Below are 20,282 nucleotides of genomic sequence, written 5' to 3' on the forward strand. Positions count from 1 at the left end.
GAATGTGCGATTAAATTGTAATAAAATTAACTCACTGTACATTTCCATAAAAATTGCAGAAGAATTGCGAGGTCATTAAATTCATAGTGGTAGACGATATTAATGATATTTTAACATTAATAACTTATTTATTCGTTTTCCTGAATTTCAATCTCAACCAGAAAGACAGATCTCTATTTTCCATTAGGAAGCAGTAGGATATGTCAACCGCACTTTACTGGAAAGGACTGAAAAAATCGTCGATTGGAAAAAGCTTTATTTATCAATATCCGTTATGTTGTGAAAAATTTAAAGACATAATATATATCAAGAATGTTGAAATTTTTATATACTATATCAAGAATGTTGAAATTTATAAGAATAATAATATGAAAACAATCACGTTCGAGAATCACCCAATTAGGACATTTTGTTCTTTCATTGAAGATAATAGAGTGTATTTTGAATGGAAGCATTCTAGAAACGTTCTCATATTTGAGAAAAAGATATTCTGTAAGTGAAAATCTTAAAAGTATATCTTTCAATAGAATAAGTAAAATGGATGATGGTGTTTTATGAAGACTGCAAGCCAGTGAAACACTTAATGAGAAGAGGAACTTCTATTATCATTGACAGAAGAAAGCTATGCTCCGCAACTGATTCCTTGCAATTCGAACTCCGACCAATTATTTTATTTTTATTTTAACTTACATTTTCACTTTTAAGACAACTAACTTCTTAGCTAATCCACTCTTCATCTCAATAAAAGCTGAAGAAGGAAGAGCAACAACTATATAATTGAAAGTATGCGTAGACTCAATTCAAATATCAAGCTGCGTATGCGATAAAGAGCATTTCTTAACTATGTATTTATTAATCTCTAATGTCTTCATGACTCTTGAATGGATAAAAGGTCATAGAATCCAAGGACAAATGCTCGGCATTAATGTTTTTTTTTTTTTTGTTGTTACTGTGCTATCTCGTTCCTTGTCAATTCGACTAATCTTCCAAAAAATTCTTTGCCAAAAAACTTTTATTTGTAAATTAGGTGAGACACAATTACTACAAATGGTAACCAATTGTGTTTTTGTCATTACTTGGCTGCTTTCTATCGGATCGGCAACAATCACAACTAATTCTGTCACCCAGTTTCTACAGAAAATCCTCAGCAATGTGGAGCCTACACCAATTGTACTGTGGCATGGCATGGGTATTTTTTATTAAAATTTCTGCAGTTTCTTTTGAGAAAATTAGAAAACTTTCCAAGTATCCCGAGTTTTAATTTTTCAAGATTTCTATTTTTATGGAAGCAACCTTTCTTCTCGCAAACACTCACACGCAAGCAATACTTAGCGAATTTAATTGGTGTATTTCCTGAATTATCATCACTCTCTGAAAGTAGTTAGAAGTCATAATTAAATTTTTGAAACTCATTATTGATTTTAAAGTTGTTGTGCTTCAATCGTTTCAGTATTGTATGAAAGTTTTTCAGGTGATAGCTGTTGCAATCCATTAAGTTTGGGAAAAATAGAAAAAATACTAAAGCAGAATATCCCTAATGTCTATATTTATTCAGTAATGATAGGACCCAACGTTGTAATGGTTCGTTTCGTTGTAATGTGGTAATTAATAAAGGCTCTCATTTGATTTTCAAGTTTCATATCGTCTGTATTTTTTAGGATACGGAACATGGTTTCTTCGGTAATGTAAATGATCAGGTAGCAGAAGTATGTCAAGCAATACAGAAAGACGCAAAATTGAAAAATGGATACAATTCTATTGGTTTTTCACAGGGCGCACAATTTCTGTACTTTTTAATTTCAATTTTTTAATCATGCTACCGATTTTTTCTTTTGCGAAAGTTTTGTTAACAGCACTTCTTGACTCTTAAATGAATGTTATAAACAAGTAATTGTGCTTGATAATAACTCTGACACTGGTACTGATGTGATTTTACTTACTTATTTGAATTGTTTATTTTTGAATGTTTTGGTAATGCGATGCATTTCAAATATTGCTAAGATTTTTTTTATTTATTGTTAATGTATGATGCAGACGTGCTCTGGTACAACGCTGTCCAGTTCCACAGATGAAAAACTTAATTTCATTGGGCGGACAACATCAAGGAGTATTTGGATTACCGCTATGTCCAGCTGAAAGTTATATTTGTGATCGCGTGCGAAATTTATTGGAGTGGGGTGCTTATGTTGGCTTTGTCCAGAATACGTTTGTTTCTCTTTTCTGTTTAATTTTAATACATTTACAACTTGAAAATATAGAAGCCATTAATTTCATGCTTACTCTTCCTCCAATATTGCACTTTTCTAAGCAAAAATTATTCATGCATTTGTTAAGGGTTCACTACGACTAATTTATAATAAATTCATCGTGCTTATAATTCACTTTTTTGTTAATAAATTTAAGGGTAGTCCAGGCGCAATATTGGCACGATCCATTAGATGAAACAACCTACCGACAAAACAGTATATTCCTTGCTGATATCAACAATGAAAGAGTTACTATACTTTTTAAATCTTTCTAGTTAACAAAATATTCGTGGATGAATATTTTAACATTAATATGAGAATATGAAAGCACTCAAAAGCGATGTATCGAAAAGTTTTTCTTTCGAATTTTTTTTTGTTTCAGACTTGGAGGAAATTTGTGAAAAATTAGGAAATCTTCATTTTCAGAACCTGAATGAGACATATAAAGAAAATTTATTGAAACTACAAAATTTGGTGCTGGTGAAATTTCTGAATGATACAATGGTAGTACCGAGAGAATCTGAGGTTCACTGATTTCTTGCGTAAATTCATTGCACTGCACTGATTGAGCACCAAACTGACGTTTTAATTAGCAAATATTACTTATGAATATAAAGGCTATGCTATAGTAGAAGTAGTAATTGAATCTGCAGGCCCTGTAATAGGCTAGCATCAGCCAAATTTTGTCTATGAAACATCGTTTAAATATGTGGACACAATTCAACGCCCAAAAGGAATCATTTTATGGATTCTTTTGCAGAGATATTTTATAATCTTTTTAATTGTCTAATTCGGTTTATGACTTGAAACTTTCTTGCTGCAAAATTTTACTTTTATTATAGTGGTTCGAATATTATCTCGAGAATGACACATCAAAAATCGTTCCACTGGAGAAATCAAAAATTTACACAGAGGTCACAAATTTTCTTTATCTTACATGTTATTTTGTTTAATTTTGCGTGTATATAGTATTGCAGATATTTTATTTTTGAATATTAACAACAAGCTAATGCAAAATAATATGGTGATTGTAAAAGTTTGTCTGGAGTGATAATTTTGATAGAAACCTTTCATCCTGATCATTTCATTCTATTCAGACCATGAATAAAATATGAATCTATCTTGAGTAAATATTTTATTTAAAAAATACAATAAATAAATAGGTTTTTTCTTCTTTAAACTGAATCATAATTTCAGGATCGTCTTGGCTTGCGAGAATTGTTAGAGAGCAAACGGTTGCACTTACTAGCATTTGAAGGACAACATCTACAAATCGACACTTCATCTTTTGTATCTCAGATTATTAATAAATTTTTGAAATAAATTCGTAAAAATTGTCAAGAATTAAATAGAGAAGTTTTCCTTACAGTTATTTTCTTATGCTTAGAAGGATTTAATAAATGAACAGATTAGCTTATGGAAAGAATTTTTTTAAAGAAAAAAAAATTTATCTATATATAATTTATTAGAAAAAGATTTACCTATATCTTTCTATACGGATGAATTAATGCCAATTAATTTGGATAGCTTTAAAAACTATGCTCGGTAGGTAATAGCAGCTGGATATAACGATTTATGTTTCTTCTTTTTCCAGAATGTTTGACATGAAAAATAGAAACTGTTACAATTAATGAATTCATGATGAAGTATTGTATCACGAAAATGTTTTCCGCAATAATGGCATTAATTCATCTGTATAGAAAGGCACGATTGTCAAGATCACTGTTGCAGTAACTATTGAGGACTTCAATTCAAATGAACAATTAAATTCATCCCTCAGATAGTTACGCTGTTCTTCACACTTAGTGATTTATTTCTACATTATAAGAGAGGTCCTCATATCTTCACGATGTGGTACTCTTTCACCTATCACATTATTCATTTGTTCATACATCACTTATCTATCAAATTTCAATTTTGATAGAATTTTTTGAAGTTATTTAGAGTAAGGAGAATTGTGGCACTTAAGCTCGTAAAATTACTAACAATTATTCATCAGTATTCGATATCACCAGTTAATATAGATTGAATGCAATAACTAGTTATGCATTTTCAGCACCACAATAAAAGGTACTATTAAATTGATGCCATATTCATATTGAAATTCACTCTCACTCAACCAATTGTCAGAACTCATCCAACCTTTTTTTACTTTCATCGCTCATCGAACAGTGCCATTACATTTAGTTTATCAAAAGAGCATCTCTTGTAGTTCTACTTTTACTATGATGTTTAGCCAGACTTACTTTGGTACCTGCTAATCAAACCACATTAAAATGTAGTAGCAACTACCACAATCACAATGAATTCATACTTGGACTGAGATATTCCAAAAGTGTTAGACTTGTTTTTCTTGGACCTGAGTCACCAGGAGCCCAGTCACATATCTAAAATGTTTTCTGGGATTGTTTTCCTCCAGACAAATATTAATCCATTAACTAACAGATTGTTATAGTTATCAATCATTGATTTAGAATTTGTTTCACTTCGTTCCGATCATTTGAAAAGTAATTTACATCAGAAATGAAATTTCCGGCAGAGCTGTAGTAGAAAATTCGCCCATATTCTCTGGACTATTTCAATTTAAGCAGTTCCTATTCTATTTAATCTCATCAATTCATTTATTGATATGAAGAATGTTTGTCGAATTATATAATGGCAAATTCACAGTGCCACAAATGGCGATATTCATTATGGTTGTCATTCTTCTTATTTTATCGCTAGTGATAACAATAAATTGTTACATGGAGTGTTGTCGTAGAAGAATAAATGATTTACGAAGATACAAGGATCAACAATTCTTTGATAAAGGTAATCGTATTGATGTGAAAATTCCGCGCTCACTCAATCATGCTTTACTTTTTCGTAATTTATTCCTTTTTGCGACTTTTTCCAAATGCTTTATCAATCTAAATAATCATTTTCTTAAGAATTTTTTGAAAGTATTCCAGTTCATGATCTTACTAGTAAAGAAAGTTTGGAACTTTGAAGTTTATCTTCCAGAATATTATGATGGCATCTGTACACTGCTTTATCGGCATAATAAAGTGGAAACCAGGCAAATGGGAGAGGATTGGGAGCTGGAATTGAAAAAAGAGGTTCTCGTTAATTTTTGGAAATTTCTCACCTCACAAATTTAGAAAGGCCTTGTATCTTAGCAGTTTTGTTTTTTAGTAAGTAAATTTCAGCTTTTGAAAAACTCCAAAATTATTGTTTGCGGTTTTTCATGCGTACGAATATATTTCAGACTCGTAAGGAATCAACAAGGCAAAAAAAATTACTTCAAGAAAGGATAAGAACCAATCCTGAAAAGTTCCTTCTTTTAAAAGATGAGTTGGAGCCACTCAAAATTAATCACGATGTTGAGGTTACTTATTCTCTGAATTAGTTCAAAATATTTGTTTCTAATTTAAATGTTTACAAGAAAATGCTTTTCAAAATATCTAGTCTAGCCTGAAAGTTTTTTAGTGAAAGCTTTTTGGATGAATAAATTCAAGATTCGAAAAAATATTTAAATTCACATACCAGCTTCAAATTGTAAGTAGTCACTGGTTGGTAACTAGTTAACTAAAGAAGATTTGAAACATTTTAAAATTAAAGTTTTTATGAGTGTGAGGATTTAGTTATTTTTACAGTGTTGATATGATAATTGTATGCGCCGCTGCTTTTATTTATTTATCCAGGCGTTTTCAATAACGTTTTATGAATTAAATAATTTCGTTAAAGAGTTATGGATTTTCATTTTTAAAAATCCATAACTCTTTAGTAGTTTTGAAAAGATACATTTAGTCTAGATTAGAAAGAAAACAACGACAATGGGAAAAATGGTTAGTAAACGAAGAACTTGGATTGGAATAGATGATGATGGGAGATTTGAACAAGTTCAGATGCCGAATGCAAATGCAATCCAAAAAGTGCAAACTGCGTACGAATAAGCTCGTTGTCCAGCTTAGAACTTTTACTCTTTAAAGAAATTCCAGAACATTAGTTATTTATTATAACAATTATGCCATATTAACTTAGCTGTAGTTTTCAGGTATACAACGCACTTCACCTCCGTAAAGGAATCAACCGGACAAGAAACAACTGTATAGCACCCACATCTTTTTTTAATCGTTCTTTATCACACTTATTGAAAGCCCCGAACAAGTTTCAGAAGTTGATTATATTTCGATCATAATTTAATTATATCATTTTATACTGCCTCAATTCATACCTTAATCTTGCTTATTTATTTAATAAATGATCATTCTATTTTCTGTAGTGCTATAAAATCACATCGCTTACTGCTTAATAAATAAAGGAGCCATTACACTTACTTTTTCTTTTAGTATTGATAAAGGTAAGATTTAAAAAGTCGTATCTTCATTCATTCACTCTTGTTGAATCTTTTTTTAAAAACAGTTTTTAACTATGAGGCCTGGTATAGTTAAAACAAAGTAATATCCAACTGGTGGCAAAATAAATGTCGAGCTGAAAAACATACCCATCCGACATCACTGTACTTCTGTTTCTACCTGAAATGTTTGCCGGATTCAGACGACTAGAAAAGCGACTTACCCACATCCCCGCACATAAATGCTTCCTCGAGCAGACAAGCATATGTTAAAACAAGGAAAAGATACTTTAGTGCTGTAGCAGATGGTAAGTACCTCGGAGGTACTACAGTAAGTTTGGAGATGTGATTATGCACGCGGTGGGATTTTGGTATGACGGGTGTGTGTATGTGTGTGTATGTATGTATTGGTAGGCTTTCGTTAAACACTTTCACGATTCGGGGGTCGGGGTGTCTCGGGAGTTCTCGATGACCAGTATTGCTATTGTAATGTGATACATCATAATCTTACGCAGACAGAAAGAAGCAGAACAGGAATGATGTTCTCAGCGATCCGATCAGTAGTTTCTGCTACATGCAGTCGGACATTGTATGTGCGGCCTGCAGATAGCTTTCTGTTGGGTGTTACTCGCAGATGCAAGTAAGTTCACGCAGAAATATAAATAGATTAGATGAGATCATCTAATTTCTCTCCTATGCTTCAAATCGCTGCTTCACATGAATTTTAATGCATGGGAAATGATATGTATGGTTGGAAACGGTAACAGGCATAATTTATGATAAAAAAATCTCAGAATAGAGTAGAGTTAGAGTTTCGTATATATACCTCTCGTCTGACATATCTTTCTGAATTATTTCATCTTAGGTTCTGACTTTACTTCCACAGAGAACTTTTTTAGATCTGATGGTGTTAAAGGGACAGTTATTGGTATCGACCTTGGAACAACTAATTCATGTGTTGCAGTTATGGAAGGGAAACAAGCTAAAGTAACGTTTATTATATTTATTTGATTGTTTTGCTAGAAATGTTTGAGGATTTTTAACACTGATGGTGGATTGATGAGGAGATGGCTAATTAAAATAGCAGAAGCGGAGGGCGTATGCATTTTCTGTTACATTAGATAATTCGTGCCAAATTTTTTATTGACAGTCTTGTCATCGTAGGTGATTGAAAACGCGGAAGGTATAAGGACGACGCCATCAGTGATTGCATTTACCAAAGACGGAGAAAGATTAGTTGGCGCACCAGCAAAGCGACAAGCAGTTACAAATTCACAGAATACACTTTATGCTACCAAACGATTAATTGGACGGCGTTTCGATGATCCGGAAGTGCAAAAAGATGTGTTAGTTTTTCCTTATGTATTTCTTAATCCTGAGTGTTGTAAAAATACTTTGCAGAATAGTTTCTTGAATGGTGTGCGATTTAAGTGTAGGTTTTTTGATGTACTTTTATAGATTTATTGATTACTACCACTATGCCAGGAAAGTCCAAAAATCAAGTTTCCTGGTCCTGACATCCGTGAATCATTACATAAGTAAGAAGTTGAATCCCGTTCTTCCATCTGAAACAGTCACCGTTCGTAAACAACTGTGAATTGACCACTGTTTGTTTTTTTTTAGAAAAGTGGTTCCATTTAAAATTGTTCGCGCATCTAATGGTGATGCTTGGGTTGAAGCACAAGGCAAAATGTATTCTCCATCTCAAGTAAGTGAACTAATATGAGCAATAATGATGCGATTCAGTAACCGAATGCAGTAGTTTCAACAAAATTTTTCTTGATAATACATGGTTTAAACCTCATGAAATTTGTATTTGAGGTTGGTGCATACATTTTGATGAAAATGAAAGAAACAGCAGAAAGTTATTTGGGTACAACTGTTCACAATGCTGTTGTCACAGTTCCAGCATATTTCAATGATTCTCAGAGACAGGTATGTTTCCATGTGTGTATGTGATGACATTATAAACTGCTTATATGTATTACATTTGTCCGGATTTTGCTGAGAATTTTATTTTTGCGGAAAGCAGTTGTTTGTTGAATTTAGGCAACGAAAGATGCTGGTAAAATTGCTGGTTTGAATGTATTGCGTGTCATTAACGAGCCTACTGCGGCAGCTCTATCTTATGGACTTGATAAAGCGGAAGATAAAATGTGAGATTGCTCTTAGATTTCTGTTGTTTTATAAAACATTTGCAGAAAGCGATGTTTACATCGGTTAGACGCTTTCATTCTTTATGGTACTGACTTCTGTTCAAAGCTTTTTCGTTGATTCACTGATGAATGTGACCAATTTTTAGCATCGCTGTATATGATTTGGGTGGAGGTACTTTCGACATATCAGTTCTCGAAATTCAAAAAGGGGTTTTCGAAGTGAAGTCGACTAATGGTGATACATTCCTTGGTGGTGAAGATTTTGATAATGCGTTGGTTCATTATCTGGCAGCTGAGTTTAAGAAAGATTCCGGCGTTGACATTCATAAAGTATAAGATTTGTTTACTGCCATTTCCTGAATTGTCTACTTGTTTTAGAATTGCCCTTTATTTTTTTATTTTTCTTCCTTTTACCAATTCATGATAATGATGATATTAATCTTCACTTTGATCTGAACCACTTTCCTGAAGAAACAAGCGAATTTGAATCATGAATTGAAATATTTACCCGCAAATTGCTTTTTTAAAAACTCTTCAAATCTCAAAATTTTAAAGGATCCAATGGCAATGCAACGTTTGCGAGAAGCTGCTGAAAAAGCAAAGTGCGAATTGTCATCAACAACACAAACCGATATAAACCTGCCTTATTTGACTATGGATGCTTCTGGCCCGAAACACATGAATTTGAAATTAACGCGCGCTAAGTTTGAACAACTTGTAGCTGATCTCATAAAGCGAACTATCGAGCCCTGTCGTAAAGCTATGCATGATGCAGAGGTTAAACCATCCGAAATCAAAGAGATTTTACTTGTTGGAGGAATGACAAGAATGCCAAAAGTACATTTTTTTATGCTTCCATGAGATGAAAATGCTGCTTATAAAACGTAATGCAATGTGGAATTTTGAATTAGAAGTTTTGCAACAATTTCTGGCGAAAGTGGTACAATTAATACAAGAAAAAGTGTGGTCCTTTAAGGGCAAAGAGGGCCGAGTGAGTTGTCAATTTAAGAGCTGCTACAAAAAAATTAGCGTTATATTCTAAAGGTTCAACAAACAGTGCACGAAGTGTTTGGTAAGCAACCGTCAAAAGCAGTAAACCCTGATGAGGCAGTGGCGATAGGAGCGGCGATTCAAGGTGCGGTGCTGGCAGGCGATGTGACGGATGTTCTTCTCCTCGATGTCACACCACTGTCGTTGGGTATTGAAACACTGGGTGGAGTAATGACCAAACTTATTCAGCGCAATACAACTATTCCTACGAAGAAAAGTCAGGTATGTTTCTGAAATCCTTCAGTGAAAGTCAGTAACAAAGATTTTTTTTTTGTGTGTGTGTAATCAAATGATCATTGATTAAAACGAATAAGTAAGAAACTAAAAATTACTTTTTGCTTTCCTTGCTTTCTGAATATAGTTTCAGAAAAAAAAGGCGTCTAGCATGTCAAGGTTTATTAAATACTAGTTTCATTAACATCAGAAATAAAAATAATCGAATTTAGGAAATTATAACCATCATTAATCGTTAGTTTTAATGTAGAAATCTTCGGGGCATCAATATTAATTTTTATAAATGAAAACGATACACTTTTTTAGAAGAATTATTTTAGGTATTCTCTACTGCAGCAGATGGTCAAACACAAGTGGAAATTAAAGTTTACCAAGGAGAACGTGACATGGCAACCAATAACAAACTTTTAGGACAATTTTCATTGGTACGTTCATTCCTTATCGTTTGATTCTCAAACCTTACACTCTTTCTTCTTCTCATGTGTCTTCATTTAATTCTTTAAAGGTTGGAATACCTCCAGCTCCACGTGGTGTGCCACAAATCGAGGTTACTTTTGATATAGATGCAAATGGTATTGTTAACGTATCAGCAAGAGATCGAGGGACCGGCAAGGAACAGCAAAGTTAGTCTCAGAATATATCTTCTATTTCTTCAAAAAAGTGAAAAAGACAATTTGTGTTCCTTAAAAATTGTTCCATCACATTCGTATTTTCAGTTGTGATTCGCTCTTCTGGTGGATTATCAAAGGATCAGATTGAAAACATGATTCGTGAAGCAGAAAAGAATGCTGCTGCGGATGCGGAAAGAAAAGAGAAGGTTGAAGTTTGTAATCAGGCGGAAAGCGTTATTCAAGATACCGATTCGAAATTAACCGAATTCAAAGATCAAGTGGATACGAAAGAGGTGGTTTTCGGCAGATGTCACTGATTTGCTTTCATATTTTCACAATTTTTTTAACTTTATTATTAGTGAAAGGGAATGTGGTACCCCAGAATAAGTTCACGTAATTTCTTCGGAGTTTATAGAGATCGTTGAATTCTTTCGTTTTGCCTGGACTGACTAGCAATTGTTGCTAAAAGAACTAACATTAAGAAGATTTTATTTAGGAAATCTAAAGGTAAATGAGAATGATAAGATCGGTAGTAAGAAGTGGAGGAAGTCTACCATGTATCGTTTTCAGGCTGAAGCAATTCGCAATAAACTTGGTGAACTGAGGCAGCTCTTGGCAAATAGAGATAACGAAACAACAGCCAACATACGTGAAGCAATTGGTTCACTGCAACAGCAATCATTGAAACTATTTGAAGCCGTCTACAAGAAAATGGCAGCAGAAAATACGCAATCCTCCAGTGGCAAGTTTTTGAGATTAATGATTTTGGAAGGATGAGTATCAAATTTATTTTCTATATTTGGATGGAAATTCATCACTTGTTTCTCTAATTTCCAGGAGCACAAGAAGCTCAGACAGCAGAAGAGCCCAAAAAAGAAGAAAGCAAGTAAGAATCCTAATTTCACTCGATTTTTTGTTATTCCAGTTGTTTTTATCTTTTAATGTGGTGAGTTGTATAGTACGTAATCTCCCGGTGCTGTACTGTGCTAATAAGAATGTACGCAGTAAACTGTTCAACATTTGTTTTTTTACTAGTACAGCTACCTGAAATTTTTCTGGGAGTAGTGAACTTATTTTTTACCTTCTTTCCATAAGGCTACATCGTTATAGTTTAGTTTTGCTTGTTTTCGCTATATTTTGTTAAGGTTTTTTGATACGTCATTTTTTCTGAAAATTTATAACCAGAATGAAAATGCATTTTTTAATTCTTGTGACTTCTTAAAATTTTGTTTCGAAATATAAAAAGCGCATAAAAAATAGCACAAATTTTAGTTGTTTTGGACATTAAAGAATGGAAGTAGAAAATTATGCGGGGCATCTGTATGTGGGTTCTAATTTTGTTTTACAATAAATGATTTTAAAGGAAGCCTGTTGGATTTAGGTATTGAAGCTAGTTTAATGAGTCCTTGTGTTATCTAAATCCCCGACTTCTGATATTACAAATCAGGAATGCATTTAGAAGTCGGGGAACTGGAATAAATTCTGAATTTCAATAATTTATCAAAGCAAAATTTGCCCCAGAGCATCATCTCTAGAAAGAATTAAACAATCTGTAGCACTCAATACTTGATTCATTATTTTGTGACTTACTAATCGAAGGTTTATATGCAAGTAATGAACCATTTTAGTTTTGAAACCTTTCGGGTTTAAGATTTTCTGAGTATAAGTAGGTGTTATACATTGTGATATCAAGGCAAGGTTTGTGGTGTTGTGGTAGGAGTTGTTGCAGATGCTTGTCGACAAGAGGTAAGAAATAAATATGCATGCTAGTTCACAGGGATTGTTTCCTTGTTCCTTCATTTTTTTTTTTTCAGGGATTATTTTCTTGTTTCTTCATTTTTTATAAGTTCATGTACATAATTGAAATCGTAATGGTGAAATGAGCTAATAAGTGGTAGTTCTACTTACCATTAGACGAAGTTAGCTGTTCAAGCCAAGACCAGAGTTAGTTTTCTGAGAAACTCATGAGCAAAATTAAAATCAAGTTGTTTTAACTGTTATTGCGGTGTATTTATGCAGTGTGTTCCTTGAGTTTAAGATGAGGCAATCTTTTTTTCATTTTTTCTAAAAATCCTCATTGTTTTTTTAGTAAGGATTTTTAAAACCATGAATAAAACATGAATAAACATGAAATTTAAAACAGGAATAAAACTCGAGCCATTCGAGTGTAAGACTTCCTGATTCACCAATTGCTTCTGCTGTTTCAATCTAACACTGAATTTTTAAAGAATCCAGTCGGCAAATTAAAAGATATTTCTACCGTAGTTTCTGACACCGTAAAACTACTGAACCATTGACAGGCCACTGAGCAAAGAAGGACTATCCGACATAGCAAACTAGAATTGAAAGCAATCGTAACGTTCAGCTAATCCAATGAGCGTGACAGTTAGTGTTAATATTTCACAAATACCGTTTCTATCCTCTTCAGTCAGGTTTCGACAAATCTTTATAGTATGGAATTGTATAACAGTCATTAAAACTTATCGTAAAAATGAAGGAATATGATTTACAATCGGCCAATCACTATTGCTTCCACCACTTCGTTCTTTTGCACTGTTGACTTAGTATCTGTGCAAGGGGGTAATTTCAGCAACAAATTAGCGCCTCGAATTGATAATAGTCGTGAGCTCATTTGCGCTTTCTCTAAGCAAATTGCGCGAGGTAAATTTTTTGGATCAGGCAGTAAACAAGCTCGTCGATATTCTGGCCGACGATCCAACTTTATTGTCTCGCTTAACTATAAATCAAAGTCCTATTTAAATTGTGCACTTAAAACAAGTTTCAAAATGTGAGAAATAATTTTAAGATAATGTCAAGGACAATAAGCTGTCTTGTATAAGTTTCTTGGACTTTACATAAACTTAGATTCTCCTTCCACTAAAAAAAAAAGCTACGATATCTGCAGAAAAAAAAGTGGGCACTTACCCGTACACTGATAACCGTGTGCTGGTTGTGTTCCCATCCTGCCATTTTCTTCAGCGTAGGTAATAGAAATAATTGTGCAGTAACCCAAGTTGATACAGGATTTCCGGGTAAAGCAAAAACCAATTTTTCTTTGTTATTCCACTTTCCATATGCGAAAGTAGTTGGCAAACCAGGTTTAATCATTACTCTACCGAATTTAATAGTGAAATTTAACTGGTTTTGGAGTACATCTTTGAGATAATCCTTAAACCGATTTTACATCATTCAACTCATATTTGAAGAAGTAAAGAATTTTGGTATGATATTATGCAATGGTTGAAGATCATTACCAGAGTTCCATCTTCCCTTACAAAGTTATTTAGCAGCAGTTTGAATTGCTTCCTTCAACAATTTCCAACAAAAATAAAATTAATACTTGTCTATATTATTGTTTTAAGCATAAAACTGATACCTTTTCACCCATAGAAACGCCACCAGAACAAACAGTAACGTCACACAACGTCAATGCTGCTTTCAATCCTTCTTCTATTTTTTTTTTTCTAAAGGGCAAAAGAGGTCAAATAATTAATCCATTGATTACATCTCTTTAGTTTAAAGGAATTCTGTAACTGTACTAGTTTTTGACTCAAATTCCAATAAAAAAAACCTTACTCATCTGGCAGAATGCCAATGTCCACGCATTTGAAATTATTTTCCTTCAATAAAGCAATAAGTTGTGGACGATTTGTGTCCCTTACTGACCCTAATGGACAGCCATTCGATCTGCTGTCCACTACCTTAAATTCTGCATCTTTTTCCCCATCCATGTTTGACGCTTGATGAAGTAATGAACAAAATTGTTTAAGAAAGAACCTCTATTTTGTGGAAATTTAATATAAAAATTAAACTTTTAGTTCCTTCAACTGAATATATTTGTGTGTTATCGCATCTTTCTAACTTACTTCATTGCCTGTCGAAATAACTGCCACTTTGGGTTTCCGAAATATTTGCACGAAATTTCTCTCCGATGCTGCTAATATGCCAATTTCAGCTGCATTTATCTCGCACCCTTTGAAAAGCAAGATTTCTCCCAGCTTGATATCAGAACCAATTTCCCTGCAATACAGACAGCAAATTTCGAAAGGTTTCACTTAATATAAAATCCCTAGTTCAGGCTTATTTCCCATCAGAATAATTACTTATTACAATAGTATATAATAATTACTTCTTTTACATAATAATAATTACTTATTTAATTTCTGAAATCTTCTACAACTTTTTGTAGAGATGAAATCTTTTTAATTGATATGCAGTTAAAGAATGTTATTCTACCTGATATCTTGTCCAGTTTTCGGTTCAACCAAAATCTCTACTGCAATTTCTTCAAAGTTCTAAAAATTGAATATATCACGTTATTCACTACAATGCTACCAGCAGAAAATAATTTAAATGATTGGAAATTTTCACCAAAACATTTAAACGATTTCTTTCAAGCAATACGATTAATTTACTAAACAAAGAGTCAAATGAATTTTGACTAACATTATGTTCCACAATACGAGTATTTTCAACCTGTACCACAGCATCTGCACCATCTGGCACCATGGAACCTTAGCAAATATACAGTCAATTTATAAAACATAACCGAGTAATGACGCTTAATAAAGTTTGTTTTGAAATGATGAAGTCTGTTTCGAAGAATCCCAATTTCAAAATAAATCAGAGATATTTGTTAGTTATCAGTTGATCACTAAAAAGAAACACTTAAGAGCAGAACTTCAATTAAAAAAATTTCAGCCTATTAAACTACAACATAGTTTGCAGAATTAATTAACCTGTATTTACCCGACAGATAGTGCCTGGTCGAAGAATATCAGAAGCCAGAAGACCGGCCGTTGTTCCAGCCACAACCTTTCGAATACCTTTGCCATCTGATGCTTCAAATATCTCTCATCAAATTTATTTTTGCTGAAAATAATTGCCTCAACGAAAAAACTATTTAAGAACCTTAATTTAACTTCTCTGCTGTTTTAAATTAGTACAATTGATAAGTGAACATTTAAATACTAACCCACAACAGCATATCCATCTTTAACAGATGTACGCACTTCAGGGTGTGCTTTTGTCGCAACCACATTTTCCGCTAGAATATCTCCTGAATTTCAATAATCAATATTCTCTTTTTAAATATATATATAACATACTAAGTATATTAAGTAAAGCAAATTAATATAGAAAGAAATCCTTCAGTTTCTAATATGAATCATAAGGACATACAAACTATTCAATCTATTCAATCTATTCAATATCCCTTCTTAAATAAATGCAGCTATTACCACTTCTGGAATTGTTTAAATTTGTGAGTATATACACCTGTTTTGATATCCGTAATGAAGACTGTACGTGTTCTATCCGTTAATAACGCGTATTCAGCATGTTCCTCCACTATTCTTATTGCTTCTTCCACCGTTATAGCTGGCCAAATACTTTGACGCGAACGACGTACAATTGCGCTTGGTGATGCACTCATTGACTGTAAATAATTTCAGTGATGTTCTAATAAATTTTTGGTATTTTAGACCGTATTTTCAAGGAATAATGAAATTATTTTCAGCATATTTACTTATTTATTTCGTTAAAGATAGATTCACGTCTATATTTATGTTTGTACTATCTGATACACTATTACTTCTTGAAATGTAAACGGGATCGGGGAAGTTATTTAACCCATTCATGACCTTACTACACTTCATCTTTCATTCTACTATCCATGACCTTACTACACTTCATCTTTCATTCTACTATCAATACATTCTCAAAGATCAACGATCAATCGAAATCATTCAATTTCCTTGAATCTTTATGATCATATGATTCATACAGTGACCGGTAAGAACTGAAATAATAAATAATAAAACTGCTCCAAGCACAACGATTACAAAGTTATTTGATGCATTTCATTTTTATCACTTTGTAAGAGCTAATCATTCTTACAGTAATTACATAGTATTTTCACAAACGTTGTCACAAAAAATTCACAAGTAATGTCAGTGAGACAGTGAGTTATCAGTTATTTCAGACTTTTGGCCACTCGAAAAAGCTTCACATCTAATCACATTGTTTTTTTACTAAAGGTCAGAGTAAATATAATCAAACCACAAATAGAGCTAGTCAAATCTATTGAATTATAGCAATAATTTAGTGTAAGATAGAATCTGTGAAACAAATTGTGGACAAAATAAAAATACGATGACAAATCGATGACGTCGTCGTTGATCGATTTGCAATCGTTTGGTGCATTATGGCAGTGTGTGTTGTAAACAGAGCTGTTTTATGTGTGGCATATTGGGGGATAGCAAAGTCTGTCGGTAAACAGAAGTTATTGACATATTACTGAATTTACATTTTTTTAAAGGAAACCGGTTTTCTTTCAGAATTATTTCATTTTTATTGAACTAAATGGTATCGAAATTTTATTACATCATTGGCTGATGTTTACATCATACATTGCTTAATATAAAAATATTTCATAATCGTTGCATAAAAATGAAAAAAGCCAGTTGATTCACAACGAAGAAAGCATTAATTTATCAGCAGCAATATTATCAAATTTTAAATTCTCCTTTCATGCGTACATGAGTTTGGATCAATGAACTAAACAATGATCCTTTCTTCACTTTATAGTATGAGTTAAGAATGCCATAATGGCACAAGTATTTCTGTCCTTGTCACCGAATATACCGAAATGTAGTGTGAACATTTCCAAAACAGATCCAGCTTTAGTTTCATTCTATTAGTCAACTAAATAGAGAACGATTTTTTAATTTTTAACAATTTGTTTCCTTTTTTTTTTTTCATTTTAGCAATATAATTACAATTCTGAAAATTGGAAGAGAATAAATATATGAATTATTTCCTCTTTATATTATTTTCTGCTTGTCACATCTTCAACTCAAAAACTCATTCAAAGGAATAAAAAATTGATGAAAAATGCAAAAATCTACCATTGCGCCTGATCAATGAAACATTCAATACTGCTTTATTTGAATAATAACAATTCATCGTATGACGATGTTTTTGTCGATATGATTTTTGTCTTGTTTTCTCTGAATTACAAATGACTTTTTGATGATTTCGACATTTCCTGAACTCTTTTGTCAATCTTTTTTTTTTGACTTTTTCTCCCGACTTGCGCAATAATTTAATTCAAGACATCTTCAAGTAACAGAACTTCTACCTCCTCATAAAGGTAAAGGTAATTCGATATTGGCTTTCTTATTTACTTCAACAGAATTGAAGAAAGTTACTAATGATTAATGCGAACTGTTTCCGAGTATTCCTTGTATTTTCAACATTCATTCATATTTCTTTTTATTATTTCAAAATATCTGTGAAGTCTTCAAAATTTTAGTGCTATCTTTTTGATATGTACTTCGACCTTTACCACTTCAATATTTCAATCTTAACTTTTCGAAATTTTAAGTTTACTTGCCGAATTTGAGAAAAAAATTTGGAATGGTTCAATGCTGTCTTTGCGATAAAAATTGAATATTTGTTACTGAAAGGTTTATTAATTTAACATGCGTTACTTTTTGTCTCGGAAATGCTTATTTAGATTTCATTTTTTCCTATAAACGAGTATAGCTTATAACTATGAATTGATTTCCTATAGTTTGATAATCTCCAAATCATCGAAGAATTGTAACATTCTCTATTTTCAATTTGAATGATTTGAAAAGAGCTTTTTAATTCTCTCTCTCTTTCTCTTGTAATTCTAACAAGCAATGACAAAAAGATTCTTGTGTAATTTGGTATGAAAGGGCTAAACAAAAATCAATATATTTTGGAGAACTGCCATCCGTACAAAATCAAAAAATTGTATGAACAGAAATTTATTGAAAATGCACCAGTAAAACGACAATAGATTGAAATTGAAAGAATTTATTGTGCATCAAATGTTTGAATCAGAAAGTGATCCTAAAAAAGTAATCAGTTGTCCTTATGCTATCGAAGTCTGAGAGCGGTGAAATAGCAGTAAAGATATGGCAAAGATTTTTCAATTCTTTTACTAATACGCAGAAGAAAAAAAAAAGCACAAATAATAATCAACGGGAAAGATTAATAACTGCACCGGGATATCGCGGTATATGGTATTGGTAGTAGGGATCGAGAACGAGTCTTACTTTACAACTATTCCCAAACAAACATATGATTATTCGAAAGAAAAAAGTCTCTAGAATTCTATCGATATATTTTTTGACTAACTTTTGCTCACTTCTTCTGTTTGAGTTATTCATTCTTTTGAAATCTTTGAATTTAGTTTCAATTTAAATCGCTGAAGGAATAACGAGAGCGAACAATTCCACATATGTTCGCTGTGCTGATCGCAAATATGTTTATCGATGAGATTTGCAAGAATGAAGAATGTACGGTGATACTCGACTGCATGCTGAATTGATTTATCACAATCATAAATCATCATTCTTCACCGTCGTCGCTGATTCATTCATTCAATAATCCTTCTTCAAGCCTTTTCCTCTTTTCTCCGCTTTATTTTTTAGTTGGCTATCTGTTTTTGAATTTGCAACTTTTAATTCAAATCGTTAAAGGAAAAAGGAACTATGAGTTTTTCCTGAAAAATGAAACAATATCATTGATGTCCTTTAAATAAATAATCTTTGATCCAAAATCGATTTGGTTTCATTGTCCTTTGTTGTAAAGTAAAGCATTCCATTTCAGTATTCTGCGATTCATTTTAGTTCTTTAAACATTGATTTAAGCAATAATTACTTTTATCGCTGTTGCATTTATGTTGGAAGAAACACACTTTTCCAGCAAACAATAGTGTTAAGTTACTATTTCAAACAATGTAACCTAAAATTTTCTACTCCATCAAATTTGTAAATCAAAAGCATTTACTTGCTGTTCCGGTTCATCTAAATGCCTAAACATTTTACCTAAGAGATAAAAAAAGATTTTCCACCACTACCAAAAATACATCGCGGTATTTTAACGTTTAACATTAGGAGTATCTTTTTTGAGGATGAAAGATATTTGCTTATTTCTTAACGATTCAGTGTCAATTGAAATAGATTAGTCTGCTTTTGAACTAGTCAAGGCATAAAGCTTATTACAAAAAAAAATATACCATACCAGAACAACCTTTAAAGTGGCATCAATCAACCATTATTGCATGACCGTTCATCGCGATTTTAGTTTCCTATTCCATTTTATTGCATTTCTTTTTTGAATTTATAGCTTTATATATTGAGAGGTAATAAGGAAGAGTGAACAAATGAAATATTATTTCAGAAACCTTGAACCGTAATAACAATAAGGAGTAGCAAAAAGTCACTGGCACTTAGTACCTTGTCCTTAATGAGATATTTTCTGCTCATTTCTTACGATTTGTAAATTTTGCTGATATTGCACTTAATTGCCCTGTCATATTCAAATTACTTATACCTTTGTATTTTAACATCAACCCCAAAAACATCAAAAGATATGATCAGTGAGAGTTTGATCACTGAGTACTACGCGAATTTGAACTCTTCTAACTCTCTCTTCCAACCGCTTTATTTTCTTTAACAAACAAAAAGCATTTAACTTCAATATTCAATTAATACTACTTCAAAGTTCCACCAACAATTTTCTTGAAATTGTTATTTCAGATTTACACAGACTTCTTTACTACATCGCAATTTCTTCGTGTAAGGTCAGAGTTGCGAATTAGTCATAAGCGTTG

At 32.4% G+C, this 20,282-nt stretch overlaps 4 protein-coding genes across 7 annotated transcripts; 3 read left to right on the forward strand and 1 right to left on the reverse strand.

The window, feature by feature from the left end:
• Nucleotides 1-1,047: 1,047 nt before the first annotated feature.
• Bma-ppt-1 (Uncharacterized protein) lies at nt 1,048-3,569 on the forward strand (the record flags this gene model as incomplete). Its single annotated transcript, XM_001901746.2, has 8 exons — nt 1,048-1,189; nt 1,472-1,581; nt 1,659-1,786; nt 2,035-2,205; nt 2,404-2,494; nt 2,673-2,771; nt 3,089-3,160; nt 3,444-3,569. The coding sequence occupies 8 exons, from the start codon at nt 1,048-1,050 to the stop codon at nt 3,567-3,569; spliced, it is 939 nt and encodes a 312-aa protein (XP_001901781.2).
• A 1,313-nt stretch (nt 3,570-4,882) lies between these two features.
• On the forward strand, nt 4,883-6,340 carry Bm4083 (Uncharacterized protein; the record flags this gene model as incomplete). Its single annotated transcript, XM_043081935.1, has 5 exons — nt 4,883-5,057; nt 5,250-5,344; nt 5,494-5,613; nt 6,041-6,171; nt 6,283-6,340. 5 exons carry the CDS (start codon nt 4,883-4,885, stop codon nt 6,338-6,340), a joined length of 579 nt encoding a protein of 192 aa, XP_042937869.1.
• A 778-nt stretch (nt 6,341-7,118) lies between these two features.
• Bma-hsp-6 (Uncharacterized protein) lies at nt 7,119-11,523 on the forward strand (the record flags this gene model as incomplete). Of its 2 annotated transcripts, XM_001901744.2 has the most annotated exons (14): nt 7,119-7,222; nt 7,482-7,569; nt 7,747-7,928; nt 8,206-8,290; nt 8,404-8,517; nt 8,632-8,738; nt 8,885-9,068; nt 9,294-9,575; nt 9,783-10,010; nt 10,343-10,447; nt 10,528-10,645; nt 10,739-10,926; nt 11,204-11,375; nt 11,471-11,523. In XM_001901744.2, 14 exons carry the CDS (start codon nt 7,119-7,121, stop codon nt 11,521-11,523), a joined length of 2,010 nt encoding a protein of 669 aa, XP_001901779.2. The 2 variants fall into 2 exon arrangements, with proteins under 2 accessions (XP_001901779.2, XP_042937870.1); XM_043081936.1 differs by lacking the exon at nt 7,119-7,222 and having other exon boundaries at nt 7,549-7,569.
• A 1,616-nt stretch (nt 11,524-13,139) lies between these two features.
• On the reverse strand, nt 13,140-16,067 carry Bm5625 (Uncharacterized protein; the record flags this gene model as incomplete). Of its 3 annotated transcripts, XM_001901743.1 has the most annotated exons (10): nt 13,140-13,370; nt 13,559-13,801; nt 14,010-14,097; nt 14,210-14,334; nt 14,500-14,653; nt 14,870-14,928; nt 15,080-15,147; nt 15,373-15,474; nt 15,609-15,692; nt 15,911-16,067. In XM_001901743.1, 10 exons carry the CDS (start codon nt 16,065-16,067, stop codon nt 13,140-13,142), a joined length of 1,311 nt encoding a protein of 436 aa, XP_001901778.1. The 3 variants fall into 3 exon arrangements, with proteins under 3 accessions (XP_001901778.1, XP_042937871.1, XP_042937872.1); XM_043081937.1 differs by lacking the exons at nt 13,140-13,370; nt 13,559-13,801; nt 14,210-14,334 and having other exon boundaries at nt 14,050-14,097; XM_043081938.1 differs by lacking the exons at nt 13,140-13,370; nt 13,559-13,801; nt 14,010-14,097; ... (3 more) ...; nt 15,080-15,147; nt 15,373-15,474 and adding an exon at nt 15,477-15,505.
• Between the last annotated feature and the right edge of the window lie 4,215 nt (nt 16,068-20,282).

The sequence above is a fragment of the Brugia malayi genome (assembly GCF_000002995.4).
Source record: "Brugia malayi strain FR3 genome assembly, contig: Bm_v4_Chr4_scaffold_001, whole genome shotgun sequence".
NCBI lineage: Eukaryota > Metazoa > Nematoda > Chromadorea > Rhabditida > Onchocercidae > Brugia > Brugia malayi.